This window comes from Notamacropus eugenii, chromosome 3, assembly GCF_028372415.1.
Source record: "Notamacropus eugenii isolate mMacEug1 chromosome 3, mMacEug1.pri_v2, whole genome shotgun sequence".
Lineage (NCBI taxonomy): Eukaryota > Metazoa > Chordata > Mammalia > Diprotodontia > Macropodidae > Notamacropus > Notamacropus eugenii.
The window spans coordinates 485,912,305-485,928,789 of record NC_092874.1 but is presented as its reverse complement, the minus strand read 5'-3'; the positions used below and the strand labels follow the sequence as shown (position 1 = coordinate 485,928,789).

The 16,485-nt window shown below is 47.2% G+C and overlaps 1 protein-coding gene across 5 annotated transcripts in view; it reads left to right on the top strand.

Annotated features, from left to right (window-relative positions):
- Window positions 1–16,485, top strand: part of CRHR2 (corticotropin releasing hormone receptor 2) — a 95,413-nt gene that overhangs the window by 63,625 nt on the left and 15,303 nt on the right. For 3 of the 5 annotated variants that reach the window (XM_072599191.1, XM_072599189.1, XM_072599190.1), the window contains 6 exons: window positions 1,577–1,662; window positions 3,544–3,650; window positions 4,083–4,200; window positions 5,607–5,760; window positions 6,312–6,372; window positions 11,253–11,325. In XM_072599191.1, coding sequence (XP_072455292.1) covers window positions 1,577–1,662; window positions 3,544–3,650; window positions 4,083–4,200; window positions 5,607–5,760; window positions 6,312–6,372; window positions 11,253–11,325 — 599 coding nt within the window. The remainder of the gene's footprint in view (window positions 1–1,576; window positions 1,663–3,543; window positions 3,651–4,082; window positions 4,201–5,606; window positions 5,761–6,311; window positions 6,373–11,252; window positions 11,326–16,485) is intronic. The other 2 variants (XM_072599193.1, XM_072599192.1) reach the window with 1 other exon arrangement.

The following is a 16,485-nucleotide window of genomic DNA, read 5'->3' as shown; positions in this document are numbered from 1 at the left end:
ACACAGATCACAGCCCCTGGCACCTAGTAGAGTCTGACACTGTGGATGCTCCCCTTCAACTTCCCAGGGACAGCCCCCACCTCTGTCATTGTCTGTGCCTCAGCGGCAAGTGTGGGCACAGTTAGGCACGCAGTGCCTGGCACACAATGCCATGCTTGAAGCCTTCCTGGCTTGGAAGCCACAGCCAAGCCAGTTCTCCTTGGCAGAGTTACCAAATGATCATTAGTTTTTAATGATTGAGTCCCAAGGCAGTTATTAAAAACCAATTCCTTCAATAAAATCCTCTGATCTAGAAGCCCCTAGAGTATGAATTTGGTTTTTAATTCAGTGCCTGTCACGTAAGTGGAGATGACTTTTTAAATTAACTTGGCTTGGGACTCCCTGGCTTCTGGTGCAGTCGCAGCCCTCTTCCGCTGCGGCTGTGCTCTCCTCAGCATTTCCATGTGAGTCTTTCACTTATCAGTTATTTATTTGATTGGGCTAAAGCCATTTATGACCCACAACCATTAGGGTCCCAACGGCGTACATAAAAAATAAGCAATGCCAGGGGCAGCTCTGTGGGGCAGCGGATAGAGCCCCGCCCCTGGACTCAGGAGGACCTGAGTTCAAATATGGGCCTAGACACTTCCTAGCTGTGTGACCCTGGGCAAGTCCCTACATCCCAACTGCTTCCCAAATTACTGATGTCTCAGTTTGTGTGGGCAGTGGCAGAGAGAATGGTCTTTTAGCCATAACTGGGTTAAATCTAGAGGAAATATGAAAGAGTAAATATTAATAATCAATACCCCAATAGAGAAACAAACATGAAAGTCAGTGTCACTCAGTGGGAAGATTCCCCCCAACTCTTGAAATGAAACTAGCTGAACCCAGGTGTCAGCTTGGCTACTTCCTGCCTGTGCCACCCAAGGGCCCCTACTTTCTACTCTGTAAAAGTCAAGGGCTGAACTCAAAAGTCTCTAAAGTCCCTCCCAGTTAGAAATCTCTGCTCCTGTGATCCTAGTATGAAGCCCAAGCACACAGGCTAAAAGGTGCACACCTTCCCATAGATTCTCCAGGTGGGCCTTTTCCAGGGAAGGGGGTGCTGAGGAGCTTTCCAGTTGTCCTCCATTACCAGGTGTCTCAGAGGAGCTCCAAATTCATGATAAAATGACCAAAGCAGTTATCAATCAGTTAACCAGCATTCACTTATTGAGGGCCTACTGTGTGCCCAGCGTATACCGACACAATTCAGTGAATTTAAAAACAAAATTCTCAGATTCTTTGCCCCTAAAAAAAAGAAAGAAGAAAGAGAAGGAAGGAGGGAGGGAGGAAGGAAGGAAGGAAGGAAGGATCAATAACTGAGTGTCTAGCGCTGTGCTCAGGACTGTGGATACTGAGAAAGACAAAACAACCCAGTCCCTGCTCTCAAGGGGCTCATGTTCTAACAGGGGAGATGAAAAACGATAAGTTCATGGTGACATCAAGGCCACCCTTGGAATCTTCTGTAAGGGCTGCTGTAACTATCCTATCTTCTGCCTCTCCCCTCCCACCCCCCAACCCTCCTCCTCCTGACTGATAGCTGTGACTCTGTCGGCAGGGAACGCCTATCGAGAATGCACAGGCAATGGGACCTGGGCCTCGAGGATCAACTACTCCCAATGTGAGCCCATCTTGGACGACAAGGTGACTGTGCCCTCCCCCACATCCACACCCACCCCAGAAGCCTTGCTGGTTTTCTGCTGTTGCTGTTACAGAATGCATAAAGATCTTGAGGGAGTGTCCATTCTACAGCTTTTCCTTGGCCCCCCAAGTGGCAGCCCTGCACTGTGCCCAACCAGAGGGGAGACGGGGGGAAGGGGGGAGTCACAGAATGATTGGGAAGATGGGGTGTACTGGAAGCCCCAGGGAAGAGCTGGAGCCCTAGCAGACCAGGGGCCCCTCCCCTTCATACCACATGATCCCAGAGAGGTGGGCAACAAACAGACAGAGGCAGCCAGGAGGCCCTCTTCTGGGCAAAGGATGCCCAGTCACATCCAGCCCACAAGGAAATTCAGTTCAGTGTTTCACACACACACACACACACACACACACACACTACACACACACACACACACACACACACACACTCACACCACACACACACACACACACACACACACACACACACACACACCACCACCACCACCACCACCACCACCACCACCACCATTTCTGACCACAAATAAAAATAAGGGATCAGGGAAAACAGTAGACTTAGAAGCCAGAGCCCTGGGTTCAAATCTCCCCTCGATTCTTCCTCATGTCTGCCCTGCCCCACCCCCGCAACAGCAGAATGCTGGGTGAGGTGCTTAATCTAGCTGTGCGTCAGTCTCCTCATTCATTAAACATAGGTAATCACCCTGACACTCTGCAATCAGATCATATATGCAAAGCTATTTAGAAGGACTCCCTAAAGCATCAGAGAAAGGTGGCTTAGTTATGATCATGATTCCCTGCCTTGAAGGCTCCTGAAGAAAGTGCTTTGTCATCCTCCCAGTGCCATGAATTGTGTGCTGGCAAATGTCCAACAGCTCTCAGAAAAGGGACTCGGGACAGACGCTTCCATTTTGTCTGGATTGATTATTACTATTTTATCCTTTGCTTCCCTAAATCTAGACAATGAACAAAACAGTAAATCGAGCCCTGCTTGGCATTTTCTATGATCGCTCTAACCCTGTGATGTGTCTGGGACCCTCAGCTTCCTCCCTCATATAGGATAAGGGGAGGGGCTGCACAGGACAAACTTGGAGATTTCTTCTGGGTCTCAGTCTTGTGAGCCTCTGTTGGCCCGCCAAGCAATTATGGATCTGAAGTGTGACCAGGGCAGGAGCTCTTTAAATGTCCCCAGCCCAGAAGTTGGTTCAGTCCAATCCAATGAGTATTAAACCAAGCACTTGGAGGATCAGGGGAGGCTTCATTGAGAAGAGGACACTTGAGTTGAACTTCAAGGTTAGGTAGGTAAGGAGACAGAGAGGAAGAAAGTATCCTAAGGGGTGAGAATAGTATAAAAAAACCCAAGATGGCTTCGGGGCCAAGGACCTTCTATCGCTCAAAAATCTTTCTCATCCACAATCTCACTCATTCATCACAATGCCTGTGAGACAGGCAGAGAGGATAAACTGAGGCCCAGGGGAGGCAAATGACTTCACCAAGGTGGTGCAGCATGCTAATGTCACAGCAGAGATTCAAAGTTTGGCCTCTGGCCCCCAACCTGGTGACCGAAAACAAGGAAATCCTTTGGTGTCCCGCCCCCACCAGCAGGCTGCTCTGGACACAGAGGGTGGAGGGGTACCTGCCTTGCCACAGAGAGACTCCAGAAGGAAATGTTTTGGGAGCCAGGTCCATGGACCAGGCTCCTTGCTGGAGAGGGAACCTTGTGTTTGGGCCTGAGCAGGTCTCTGGGAAGTCGGGAACTAGGAAGGCAGCTTCCTCCCTGGCCCCCGAGTTCCTCGAGGACCAGATCGTCTCTCCATCCCTGTCTCTGCATCCGTCTGTCTGTGTGTCTGTCTGTGTGTCTCCCCACAGAGGAAATATGATGTTCACTACAAGATAGCACTCATCGTCAACTACCTGGGTCACTGCGTATCCATGGGGGCTCTCCTCGCCGCCTTCCTTCTCTTCTTCGGTTTGCAGTGAGTCACGGCTCTTCTCCTGCTCACACCAGCCTTTGCTCTCTGTCTCTCTCTCTCTGTCTCTGCCCTTGTATCTCTCTGCTTCTCTCTGTCTCTGTCTCTTTCTCTAGCTTGTTCTTTCTGTCTCTGTCTATCTCTTTCTCAACCTCATTCTCCCTTTGTACCTCCTCCTCCTTCCCTTCTGGCTCTTTCACTCTTCTGACTTCTCTATTTTCTTCTCCCTCCCTTCCCTCTCCATTTCCCTCCTCCAGGTTTTTGATCCTGTAGGGGACAGGGAACCCCTGGAGTTTACTGAGTGGGGGAGGGAGTAACATGACCAGACTTGGGTTCGAGGAAGATCCCTGTGTTGTCTGAGTGGAGGATGAGCATGCTGAGCTGTGGTGGCCTCCCCAATCAATCCTCCTCCCTCACTGCCTTTGCCTCCCTGCACAGGAGCATCCGCTGCCTCCGGAATATCATTCACTGGAACCTTATCACGACTTTCATCCTCCGGAACATCCTCTGGTTCCTCCTGCAGTTGATTGACCACACTGTCCATGAAAACAACGAGGTACTGAGGTGGCCTCCAGCTTCCGAGACTTGTGGGATGCAGTAAAGGAAGTTCAGCACAAAGGCCAGCAACCTTTAGTGGAAGCCAGTGAGCTCATCTCTGATGCCTGACCCAATGTTAGAACGTAGTGTGCAAGGGACAACTTGGGGGCGTTTAGAGGGAGAAGCAGCGATATCAGGCCATGAAGTAACCGAGAAGTACAAACTAAGCCCAAACTGTGGCCACAGGTGAACCCCTAACCTGAGTCAGAAAAAATCCTTCTCTACTCCAGAAGATGACACTTACCTCATGCCATCCCCAGTCATAAAGATCTAGAGCCGAAAGTCACCCCAGAGGGCATCTAGCTTGTCCCCTTCATTTTTCAGATGAAGAAACTGACCCCCAGATGCTTTGTCCAGAGTCACATGGGCAGTGAGCATCAGAGATGGGGGGGGGAGCCCAGGGTCATACCCTGCTCCTCTGCTGTCTTAGTGTACGAAGAACAAAAATGCTTTTTGCTTTCATCTGTGTATTGGGTTAATGTTTTATTGACACCTTTCTCTTTCTTCTTTTTTTGTATCATTATCACATTATCACAGAGACAGAGAGAGAGAGACAGAGAGAAAGAGAGAGAACTCCTCTCCCCTCACCTCAAATCTGAGTCCTCCCTTGTACCAAGTGAGCAGAATGGAGCAAAACCAATTCCTTGATGGGCCCCATCCCCAGACAGGAGCTGTCCCTCTCTGTCATGAGGAAAGAGGCTCTTTCATGGGTCCTTTGGAAGCCCGATATGGCCTTTGTATCGATCATAACTCTTAAGTCTTTGGAAGTTGTTTGTCTTTACAATTTTGTTATTATTGGAAGTTTATCCCCCTGGTTCTGCTCACTTGGCTCGGCATCAGTTCATACAAGATTATTGATCAAGCAAGGTCCCGGAGAGGGGAGGGGAGGGAAGGAGCTTGAAGGCATAGCTAAAGAGGTTAGCCTTGGCAAGAAGGAGTGTTTCCCTGTGGGAAGGCATTGAGAATTGTTGGTGTGCGGCGGGTTGGAATTCCTGCCACATAGTCTCCATTTTAATTAAGGACAGTCAAAGATCTACATTAAGTTTGTTGGGGAATGGTGAGGTGAGAGGCCCAAGAAGAGAAAAGGTTTTGAAACACTTGCTGTACAACATGAAATCAGGAATTAGTCAGTGTAGACTAGGATTGCCAAGATGTAGGACTAAGACCGAGGTGACACGGGTGAAACTGGACTCCTTGAAATCCAACAGACGTTTGTGAAGCACCTACTAAGAGTCAAAAACTGAAGGCCCAGTGATGAAAGTGATGACATCTAAAGTCTCTCCCAGCTTTAAGATTCCGCTAAGAGATAGCTCCAAGAGATCACCTCAGCCCCTGCACTGACCTTCTCTCCCCACCCTGACTCAGGCTTGGTGTCGATGCATCACGACCATCTTCAACTACTTCGTGGTGACCAACTTCTTCTGGATGTTTGTTGAAGGCTGCTACCTGCACACAGCCATTGTCATGACCTACTCTACAGACAAGTTGAGGAAGTGGGTCTTCCTGTTCATTGGATGGTGTAAGTGGTGGGTTTGCAATGTGGCGGGGGGTTATCCTGGGCCACCCCCAAGGCTGAGGGGAAGGTTCTTCACCATTATCTTCTATGTATTGTACAATTCACCTCAATCCGGGCCAAGAGTCCCAAGCTCATGTCATCTTTTCACTGGATAATTCCACTTGATTATTTGTGCTGAGTAGGGGAATAGAAGCATGGATAATCCAAACCCAAGAGATTTGCCCTCAAATCATGGCTAATCCATGCCTGGCTTGAGAATGCTACCAGAGGCTTCAACACACACACACACACACACACACACACACACACACACACACACACTCCAACACTGAGATAGCCCCTTTCCCTCTATGCCCACTTGTGACTCCATTTTACTTCAAACCTATGTTGGTCTGGAATCTGGCCAAATGGAAGAGAAAATTCAGAGGGATAATCATGTGCCCCTGTCATGGGATGGAAAATTGAAAGATATCTTTGCCCACTGTGCTGGCATCTCTCCTAGTCATTCATCACATAGATGCTCATCGTAGTCCTAATGCCTGTCTCTCTTTCAGTCATCCCCTGCCCTATCATCATCGCCTGGGCCATCGGCAAACTCTACTATGAAGATGAGCAGTGAGTGCAAGTACTCATATTCAAGTGTGTGCGTGTGTGCCTTGAGTCCTCTCCTGTTTACCTGTGTGAACAGAGGGAAGCAGTAGGAGAGAAAGAGCAAACATACATTAATCCAGACCTGATCTCTGCTTGGTTCTGAAAGGCAGAGTATTATGTAGGATCAGAGAGCTGGCATTAGGAGGGACCTTAGAGGCCATACAGCCCAATCCCTTCATTTTATACATGAGGAGGCTGAAGTGCCAAAGGATAGAGATGCTGCTGAAGGTCCCCCAGACACTAAGCAGCCTTCTCCTCCAGGATTTCATTTATTGGCCTGCTTTGCCTGGGGTCCAGGGAGGCAAGACTGATGCATTTTTCTGACTCCGTTTTTCAAACAGATGCTAGAATGGCATTGTTCAGAGAATTTGCACCAGACTTTGCAGAAGACAAGGCTGAGATGTGAACAAGGTCCCATCACTGTGGGAGGAAAAATGCCCACAGATCCATATTGTAGAGAATTGGCAGCTAGTTGGAGAGACTGTTTCTATACATTGTGTGTGTGCATGTGTGTGTGTGTGTGTGTGTGTAAAATTGTTGGTGCCAGAACAAACCAAATCCAAACCTAAATCAGAAATAACAGTATCTGCTTTACAGGGTTGTTGTGTTGTGTTGTGTTGTGTTATGTTGTGAAGGGGGTTACACATTTAAGTGCTTTGCAAATGTTAAAGAAGCATAGGAATGTTAGTTATCATCCATGTTGTTGTTGCACTGTGAATGAATGGTGGTGTTTCTGTGAGGGGTGCAATATCATTTTCACATGAAGTCCACCCAATGGCATGGTCAGGGAGGTGCCCCTGAGGGGATCAGAAGAAAGGCCCCAGTGCTTTTCTAGGGTTTTCCATGCTCTAGTGGGGACTTTCTTCCCAGGGGATTTCAAAAGGACCAGTGGAGATCCCCAAGACATCTGTCTCCACAAAGAGCCCCTAACAAGAAGCTGGAGCTGAAGAGTCCTTGTCTACACAGTCTGAGATAGAGAGATAGAGCATTCATTAAGCACTTGCTGTATAGTGAATCCTGTGTGAAGCTCTGGGGATGCCGAAGCAAGAAAACAAGATGGCCCCTACACCAAAGAGCTTCCACTCTAATAGGGAAAGACAAGACTGAAAGGGGAGTTGGGAAACAGAGGGGAGGACATGGTAGCCAGGCTGAGGTGGGGCAGGCTGGCAAGTGAGCTAGAAGAGGAGAGAGTCACCAAAATAGAACCAAAGACCCTCATGTTCTTCCAAAGAGGGAAGCATCCAGTTCCTTTGGTTTGGGACTATCTTGCCCCCACAGTTATTTCCCACACTCCAGAACAGTCCGCCATGTCCCCTCAACCTCCAAATCATGAAGCTGTAGAATGACATCTCTTCATCTTGCCCAATCTCTTTATCAATCAGTCACTCTATCAGCAAACACTTATTAAGCTTTGCCATGCTGAGCATTGTTGACAAAGCCAAAGAGAGTCTCTTGCCCTCAAGGAGTTTATACTCTAATGGGGAGACAATACATACACATACGAGAACACTTCTCTACCAGAACAAAACCCTCCCATTCTGCTCACCCTGTGCCACCCCTGCCCGTGCCCTACTTTACACCCAGGGATCTAGCCCACGTGCTAGAGTCTTCCTTGTTTCCTTATGATATTGGAAAGGATCCTGTGGAGCACATGATCCACGCTGTAACCTTGGTGTAACCCTTGCTCTTGTCCCATGACCAGTCCATCTTCTTTGGGGACAAGATGTTTCTGTGATGCTGTATTCCCTTTCTTCCCTCCTTCTACCTCTTTTGACGAATTCATTATCTCATCAGGGTCCTCCCCATTGACCTTTGAAAGTTTCTCAACCTAAATTCTTCCGAGACTCTGATATTCCATGACTCACAGCCAAATAGCGTCACTGGAAGAATATTGGTATTAAGAAAATGAGCCTTTGTTTCCAGCAGAAGGATCATTGCAAGAACTTTTTAATTTCCCAAAGGCCACCAAGCCCACTCACCTCCTGCTATTCAGTTCTGGCCCCAGCCTGCCCATTTGCAGGGTTTATTCCAGGTATATTGGCTCAACTGGAGAATACCGTCTCTGTCCATCCTGGGTTCATAGACATTTATAAGCACCCACTAAATGCAAAGGGTATGGAAACAAAAGAAGGAGCAGCCCCTGCCCTCTTGGACCTTGAATTCTGCCACCACCCTCATTCCTGATCACCTTGACTTGTCCTTCCTTGCTTGCAGGGCTCTAGAGTTCACAAGGTATTTTCAGATACATTGATCTCATCAGATCCTCAGGATAGCAGTTAACAAACAAGGAAACTGAGGCTCATAGGGTTTAAGTGATCTACCCAAAGTCACACAGACAGTGGGTGGCAGAATCAGGACTCTTGGTCTCCAGTCCCCTTCTCTACCCATGAGTACTCTGAAATCTGGAAGGATGATGTAGAGGACCTTTGGGGCCCTCAGTCTTAGCTGCCTAAACATCTACTTCTCTGAGCTAAAGAGGGAAAAACTCTGCTTTTGGCCCAGGTTCCTCTTGGATTTTTCAGCTCTAATTAGGATCGCAGAATCATGCTTGGAGTTGGAAGGGACTTCAGCCTCTTCATTTTACACATAAGGAAACTATCCTTATTGCTCATAAAAGCAAAAATGACCCAGCTGAGGTCATAAAGGCAGGAGAGTCTTTGGCTGCTTCACATGGGAGCACTATCCCTGTGACCAGAGTCTCCCTTTTACCAGACAGAAAGCTGCTGTGATCATCTGGACCTTCATCTGGCTCTTGGATTGCTTGGATCTCTGGCCACACGGATGTATCAGTCCCCTCATCCTGCAGAGTATGTCTCTAATGCAGCCCAAGATGGCATTAGCTTTTATGGCAGTGTCACACACTGCTGCCTCCTGTGGCGCTCTAGGAACTCTAAAACACCCCCAGATCTTTTTCACGTGGCCTTTTGTACAACTGTGCCTCCCTTATCCTGTGTTTGAAGGAGGAGTGATTTTTTTATGTCAGCTCCAGGGTGGAGACGTGATGTGGGCTAAGTGTCAAAAGTCCCTATCGTTCAAGTCCTCATTCCCACTAGCTAGTTATGTGATCATGGGCAAGTTCTTTCTTTCCTCTGGGTCTGAGTTCTTTCTCAGTACAGTCATGGGGCTGGAGTAGATGACTCTCATGCCCCTTCCATCCCTGACCTCCTGTGGCATCAACACATTCACAGAGCCTTGATGGATTTGGCAGGAAGGAGTACTTATCCCAACGATGCCAACCAGAGCCACTCACTCCTTCTCCCATATAATTCTTGTCCCAGTTTTCCCATCAATCCTCCATTGAGGACCCTCCCAACATGGTGGAGTCATCCCTATGATTGTCTGAACATTCCAGAATTACACAAAAGCTCCAAACCTAACCCACAAAAGATCTGATTCTTTGTTAATTCAACAAAGTCATCCGTGCCATACTTAACACAAGGTATCCCCTCCATAACGCACCTGGCAAATGGTCGTCCAGCCTCTGCTTCGACCACAGCCACAGCCACAAACTCATGATAATAATGAGAGCTAGCATTTATATAGGCCTGGGTTCCCAGTTAACTTGATGTGTAGTATGTGATTGGGAAACCTCCAGTGAGGGAGAGCTCAGTACATCTTGGAAGTCCGTTCCCCTATAGGACACAGTCAGTGTTAGAAGGCCTCCCTGGCAGCCAGCCTACATCTACCTGTTTGCCATTCCCCCCACTCTTCTCATCCTTTAAACCGAGGCCAAAGAGAACAAGTCCAGTTTCCTCCCCATTGGGTGGCCCTGAGATACTTGGGGACAGTCTTTTCTTCTCCAGGCTGATTACTCACAGGTATGGACTTGGGGTCCTTTCCCCATGCCAATCGCCCTCCTCATGGGAGCTGCTGTGTCACTGAGGTGCCCTGAGCTGCAAGTGACCTCAGACACCATCCAGTACAGCTCCTTCATTTTACAGATGCGGTAAGTGAAGCTTAGTTATGTGATTTGCCCAATGTCTCACAAGCAGGAAGGAGAGCTGCGATCTGACCCTGGCTCTTCTGACTCCACAACCAGCACTATTCCCAATGAATCATAACACCTAACTGACCATTATCACTAGTCAATGTCAAGTGGTATCTAAAGTAGCGTCATGATTGAAATTAAAGTAAACCGAGGTGAGAAGTTCATTCAATTTATTGATAAGGCTAGCAATTACGAATTAATTGGGTCTCTCGGCTCCTCATCCAGCCAGAAGACCATGAGGGTGGGCTTACTAGCCTTCATGTAGTTTGGGAAAGTACAAGAGAACCAAAAACAGGAAGCAGATAGAAAACAATATGGTGAGTTACAAAGTCTGAAGTATCACAGATGATGGAAGACAGTGTAGGGCTAGCTGTAGCCCCTCCCTTCCATCTTGTTACCATGGAAAGCTCATCGTTGGGGCCCCCTGCATGATTATGTCACCTCGGTAAAAGCAGACTTTCTTGAAGGACAGCTAGCGTGGCAGAGATGATAGACCAGGTTAGTGAGATAACAGATCTCCCCGAATTGTACATGGACAATATGATGTGGAGAGATATTTCTTTGGTGATATATGGAACAACTTAGCTCAGAGAGGGAAACTGAACTTCTGACCTTAACTCAGAGACAAAGAAGCGTGGCTTGGGCAGTTACCGAATACTCAACAACAGAAAGGAATCAAATATAAAACATTAAATCAGGATCTGGTTTTCTCCATAGTCGAGGCTTGGGATTTGTGTTTACACAGAGTCCAACCTTGTCTTGCCTACAAGTGGCAGTCAAGGCAAGCTTTGCTCTGTCTGTGCTGATGGTAGCCTCCATCTGGAGGCACAATCGTATATGACTCTTTTCTTTACAGATGCTGGTTTGGCAAAGAACCAGGGAACTATGTGGATTACATCTATCAAGGCCCAGTGATTCTGGTGCTCCTGGTAGGTCTATAAGGAGAATACACAAAACATGAATACCTAAGTGTTGCCCCATGGTGTGACTTCTCAGCCAAAGGGAGTGAGGAATCAGCGGAGGGAGCTTGCCACTCAGGTTAGGTTGTTCTAAGGGTTGAAGTTGTAGGCTCAGACATTGTGCTCCCTGACCGGGGTTCTGAGTGGGAGACTGATCAATCAGTAAGTCAAAGATATGATGAGACCCTAGAGAAGTGTACTGAGGCCTGAAACAGATGATTAACCAGGCTAGTCAGACATGTCTCTGTCTCTTCCCTCTCCCTCCTTCCCCCCTGTCTCTCCTCTTTGTCCTCTCTCTCCCTCTCCCCCATCTCTCTTTCCATCTTTCTCTCTATGTCTCTCTCTCTCTCTCTATCTCTATCTCCACCAAGACACTCCACTAGAATTATCTTTAGCTTACTGAACATTGGTCCATGAATCAGTGCTCTCTAGATCCTGTAATCCAAACAGTTCCTAAGTCTCTCTCTCTCTCTCTCTCTCTCTCTCTCTCTCTCTCTCTCTCTCTCTCTCTCTCTCTCTCTCTCTCTCTCTCTCTGTCTCTCTGTCTGTCTCTGTCTCTGTCTCTGTCTCTGTCTCTCTCTCTCTCTCTCTCTCTCTCTCTCTCTCTCTCTCTCTCTCGTCTCATCTACAAGGATGCTATGAGAGTCTTCATCCACTGCTTTGATAAAATCAAGGTAAATCGTATTCCGATTCATTTGCCGATCTAATCCTCCCAGATAAAAATGGAAATGAGGCTTGTCTAGCTCACAATTCACTCTTTGACACCATGTTCTAGCATTTTCCAGGAATTAAAGCTGAGCTCCCTGGCCTCGGGTTTGCTCGTGGCATCTTCTCCTTTTCGAAATTTGAGATCCACATTCAGGTCTTTTCTACCTCCCTGGTACTCCGAGACTCCTGTTCATTGGCAGTGACTCAGAAATCCTCTCTGACAGTTCTCTCAGTGCCCCAGAATGTGGTTTTTCTGGGTCAGGTGACTTGAAGAGTTTGGGGGCAGCTAGGTGCTCTCTTACCATCTCACTGAGCCTGGCCTCTTTTCACAGTCACAGGATGTCTTGGAGAGGTACCTCAGAGGTGAGGTCTCCACTGCAACATACCTGACACATCATCATCCAGTCTCAGTTTGAATCCCTTCAGCGACAGGGAGCTCACTATCTCCCGGATCATTCTGGCTTTGGCCAGCTCTCACATTGAACCTAAAATGTTCTCTTTGCATGTTCCCTCTCCTCCTCTCTCTTACTTCATCACCGCTTTTGTTCTGTGATTTTCCAGATTGAATGTCATTGGTCTTGATTGAGAAAACAGAAGAACCTTGGGTGCAAGTGGCCCTAGTGCCTTTTTATGCATCGTCACTGACTTGGGGACTGGAAGGGACCTGAAAAACAATCTCATCCAATTCCCTTTTTATATAGGAAGGAAAACTGACACCCAGAGAGGTCAAACTGACTGGCAGGCATCACATAACTGAAAAGTGACAGAACTGGGGTTGCATACTAGTTATCTGACACCAAAACCAATGCTCATCCCATTATACCAAGTCCCAGGCCCACAGCACTGCCCCAGGTGAGCTAGGCAGTGTTGATTCCCAAAACTGACATCAACCCAGAACTTCCTGGGCTGTCAGGGCAGTCCCTGAAGCTGTCTGTCCACTCCTTTCTTCCTCAGACTCCCTTGCCATGGCCCTGCCAGGCTCCCCCAGAGAGCCCCTACTTTTGTTCTGGGCTTGGGAATCTGCTTCCCAGTTTTCCATCCCCTCTACAAAGAGGTATTTGCCTCTTTGCCTCATGAATGTTCAGGCAATGAAGGGCCGCCTGCCTCCCTCTGCATCATTGACACTTCGTGCACAAGGCTGATGGGCTCAGTTAAGTTCAGAAGAGCACCCCTCATCTCTGTCTCTACCTCATATAATTGGAATTACTGATAAGACAGGCAGGAATTTCTCATGTTTTCTGTTCCCAGCAGAGAGAATTCTTTGGCTAGACGATGTTAGGCAAGGTATTCAACTTGTAAGCCTCAGTTCCTGCGTTTGTAAAATGACTGTATAAGTATCCATGCTACTGACCTCGCTAGGTTGTTACGGGAAATGAGAGCTACTTCTCCATGTTCACTTGGAGCGTTCTCCCCTCATGTGCCACATAATCCTTACCCTTCTGCTTCTCCCTCCTGGAATCTGCACACACTCACCTTCATCAGACTCCCCCAAGGGTTGGGTGGCGTTGGATGGATGGAATTAACAGGTGGTGAGTGTGATGGAAGAGGAAGACAGGGTGAGGTTGGGGAGGGCCCTGGGTTATGCTTCAGCTTGGAGGAAAACCTCTACAAGGAAGTTATCTTTGGTGCCTCTCACTTTTCTTTTTGGAGACATGACTGCACCAGAACCTTCACACTTCAGCTGCTAAGGGGTCCCCATTTGTTCCCTCCCAGAGCTGCCCTCCAAGAGCATCATTCAAAGCCCCCCCCCCATCATCCCAGTTCATCTTCTATGATGTCTGTCCCCTAAGGTGACAATAGGCTAATGTGATGCAGAATCGTAGACATCATGGTTATGAGACCATATAGTCCTACTCACACCTGACCCAGAATCCTCTCTACAAGAGCCCCAACAAATGGCCACACAGGCTCTGCCTAAAGATGCCCGATGATGGGAACATCACTTGGAAATGCAACCCATTGTACTTGAGGATGATTCTAATTTTCCGACAGTTTTTCCTGGCACCAAGTCTAAATCTGCTTTTATGACTTCTATCCAATGGTCCTAGTTCTGTCCCCTGAGGACAAGCACAACAAGTCTAACCCAGGGCAGCCCTTCAAACACATGAACTGAACGTTCATGCTCCTCCTCACCTGCCCACCCCTCCAGGCTTTTCTCTCCCAGATTAACCATGTTAATTTTCTTCAGCCTATGCTTTTCCAGGATGTTCTCTAAGCTTGCCACCACTTTGGGTCACTCTCTAGTTGATCAATGTCCTATTAGCCATTGTGGGGGTTTTTCCAGTCCAAAGGCCATCCTTCTTGATAGAGAAAACAGAAGGGATATCAGAATGAGCTGCTCTGTCTTCTTTCCATCATCAATTCTTACCATCTTGTCAGTTCAGAGCATTAGTCCTGTTCCTTCTTCCAACGTTTTTTTCCCCTAGTTTCTCTCAAACGTGCTTTGTTTATTGTCTTCATCCTTCCTTTCCAGCCTCAGGCCATTCTGAGCAGAGATACTTCCATTATTCTGACAGTACCACGGCACAGCTTGTGTTCATCCACCACTACCTGCCATTGCTTTCACCTTCTGTTTTTAAAATCGAAGTAGGCTGATGACAGTCCTGTTTGTACACGTTGGTCTTAGTCACAACTGTCCCTATTTCTCCCTATCATAATTCATGTCTGGAGAAATTAGTTCTTGAGAAAACTGGGACCAGCTTCTCTTGTAGCCTTTGAGCCAGGCATTCAGTTCAACAAATAGTATTAAGTACCTACTATGTTCTAGATGCTAGAGACACCAAAAAAAAACCCCAAAAAGACCCTGCCCTTTTTCTAAGCTCCGAATTCTGATCTTCCAAAATCTGAGGTGTATTTTAGACTGTTCCTGTCTTACTTCTCCTTTAATTTCACAGATTCTAAAATGGGTTCCTCCTTATTGGTCAGAATCAGATCCAGAATGGCAGTTTCCATTATAATTTCCTCCACCTTTTAAAAAATGAAAATGTTATTAAGCTAAATCAAGAATTTATTAGATGGCCTGATTTGGGAAGAGAGGCAGAACTCTAACAGACAATGGAGAATTGAAGTCCTCCATACCTATCTCATCAGGTTCTATGCCAGATTTATGATGCTTCCAGACATGGAAGCATCTTCTGTTCAGGTGATCTCTAGCATGCTCCAATGACAGTGTTGCTTCCGTTTTACCTTTTGTTAAGTGAACAAGTATTTATTAAGTATCTATTTTATTGAACACCAAGCATTGAGTAAACAAGGCAGTTAGATGGCTCAATGGTTAGAGCAATGGACCTGAAGTGGTGAGACTCATATTCATGAGTTCAAATCTGGCCTCAGCTACGTGACCCTGGGTAAGCACTTCACTCTGTTTGGCTCAGTTTCTTCAATGTAAAAACAAGCTGGAGAAGGAAATGGCAAACCACTCCAGTATCTTTGCCAAGGAGACCCCATACAAGGTCATGAAGAGTCAGACATGACTGAAAATGACTAACAACAACTCCCTATAGACACTGGGGCTATAAAGAAAGGCACAAAACAAGTCCCTGTTTTTAAGGAGTTAATGAAGGTCTAGTGGTCTAGTGAAGGAGACAGTGTGTAAATACTACGTACAAACAAGATATGTACATGGTAAGTTGAAGATAACCACTGAGGAAAGGCGCTAGCAATGAGGGAGAGCAGGAAAGGCTTCTAACAGGAAGTGTTGAGCATTACACCTAGATCGTGAGCATGGGTAACAAACAGGAGAGATAGTGGTACCCTCAAGAGAAATAGGCAATAGAGGGAGGAGAAGATAATCAGTTCAGTTTTGGACATGTTGCATTTCAGATGTGTACAGGCCATCCAATCTGAGGTGTCTAAGAGGCAGTAGTGGATACTAGACTGAAGATTAGGAGAGGAGTCAGAGCTTAAGTAGATCTGAGAATCATTGGTAGAGAAATTACAATTGAAGCCACAGGAGCAGATGGAATCACCAGGTGAAATGGTTAAAGAGGGCAAAGAGAAGAGGGTGTGAGACATAGCCTGGGAAGTCACCCAGGGTTAGTTAGTACGACCCAACTAAAGACCTAGAAAAGGAGTCTGAGAAGTGGTCAGACAGGTAGGAGGAGAATCAGGAGAGAACCAGGCTACAAAACCTAGAAAGAAGAGTAGTATTCAGGAAAAGGGATGGGCAGTATCAAGAAGGATGATTGGAAAAAGCTATTGGATTTGGCAATTAAGTGATGCTTGGTAACTTTTGGAAGCTCAGTTTTGGTTCAATGATCAGATCAGAAGCCAGATTGCAGAGCTGACAGAGAGTGAGAGGATAGGAAGTAAAGGAACCCATTACAGGTGGCCTTCCCTAGGGGGTTAGCCAGAAAGTTCAGGAGATCCATGTGGTGATAGCTCATGGAGATGGATGCACCAAGTGGTCTTTACCCCAGTGCT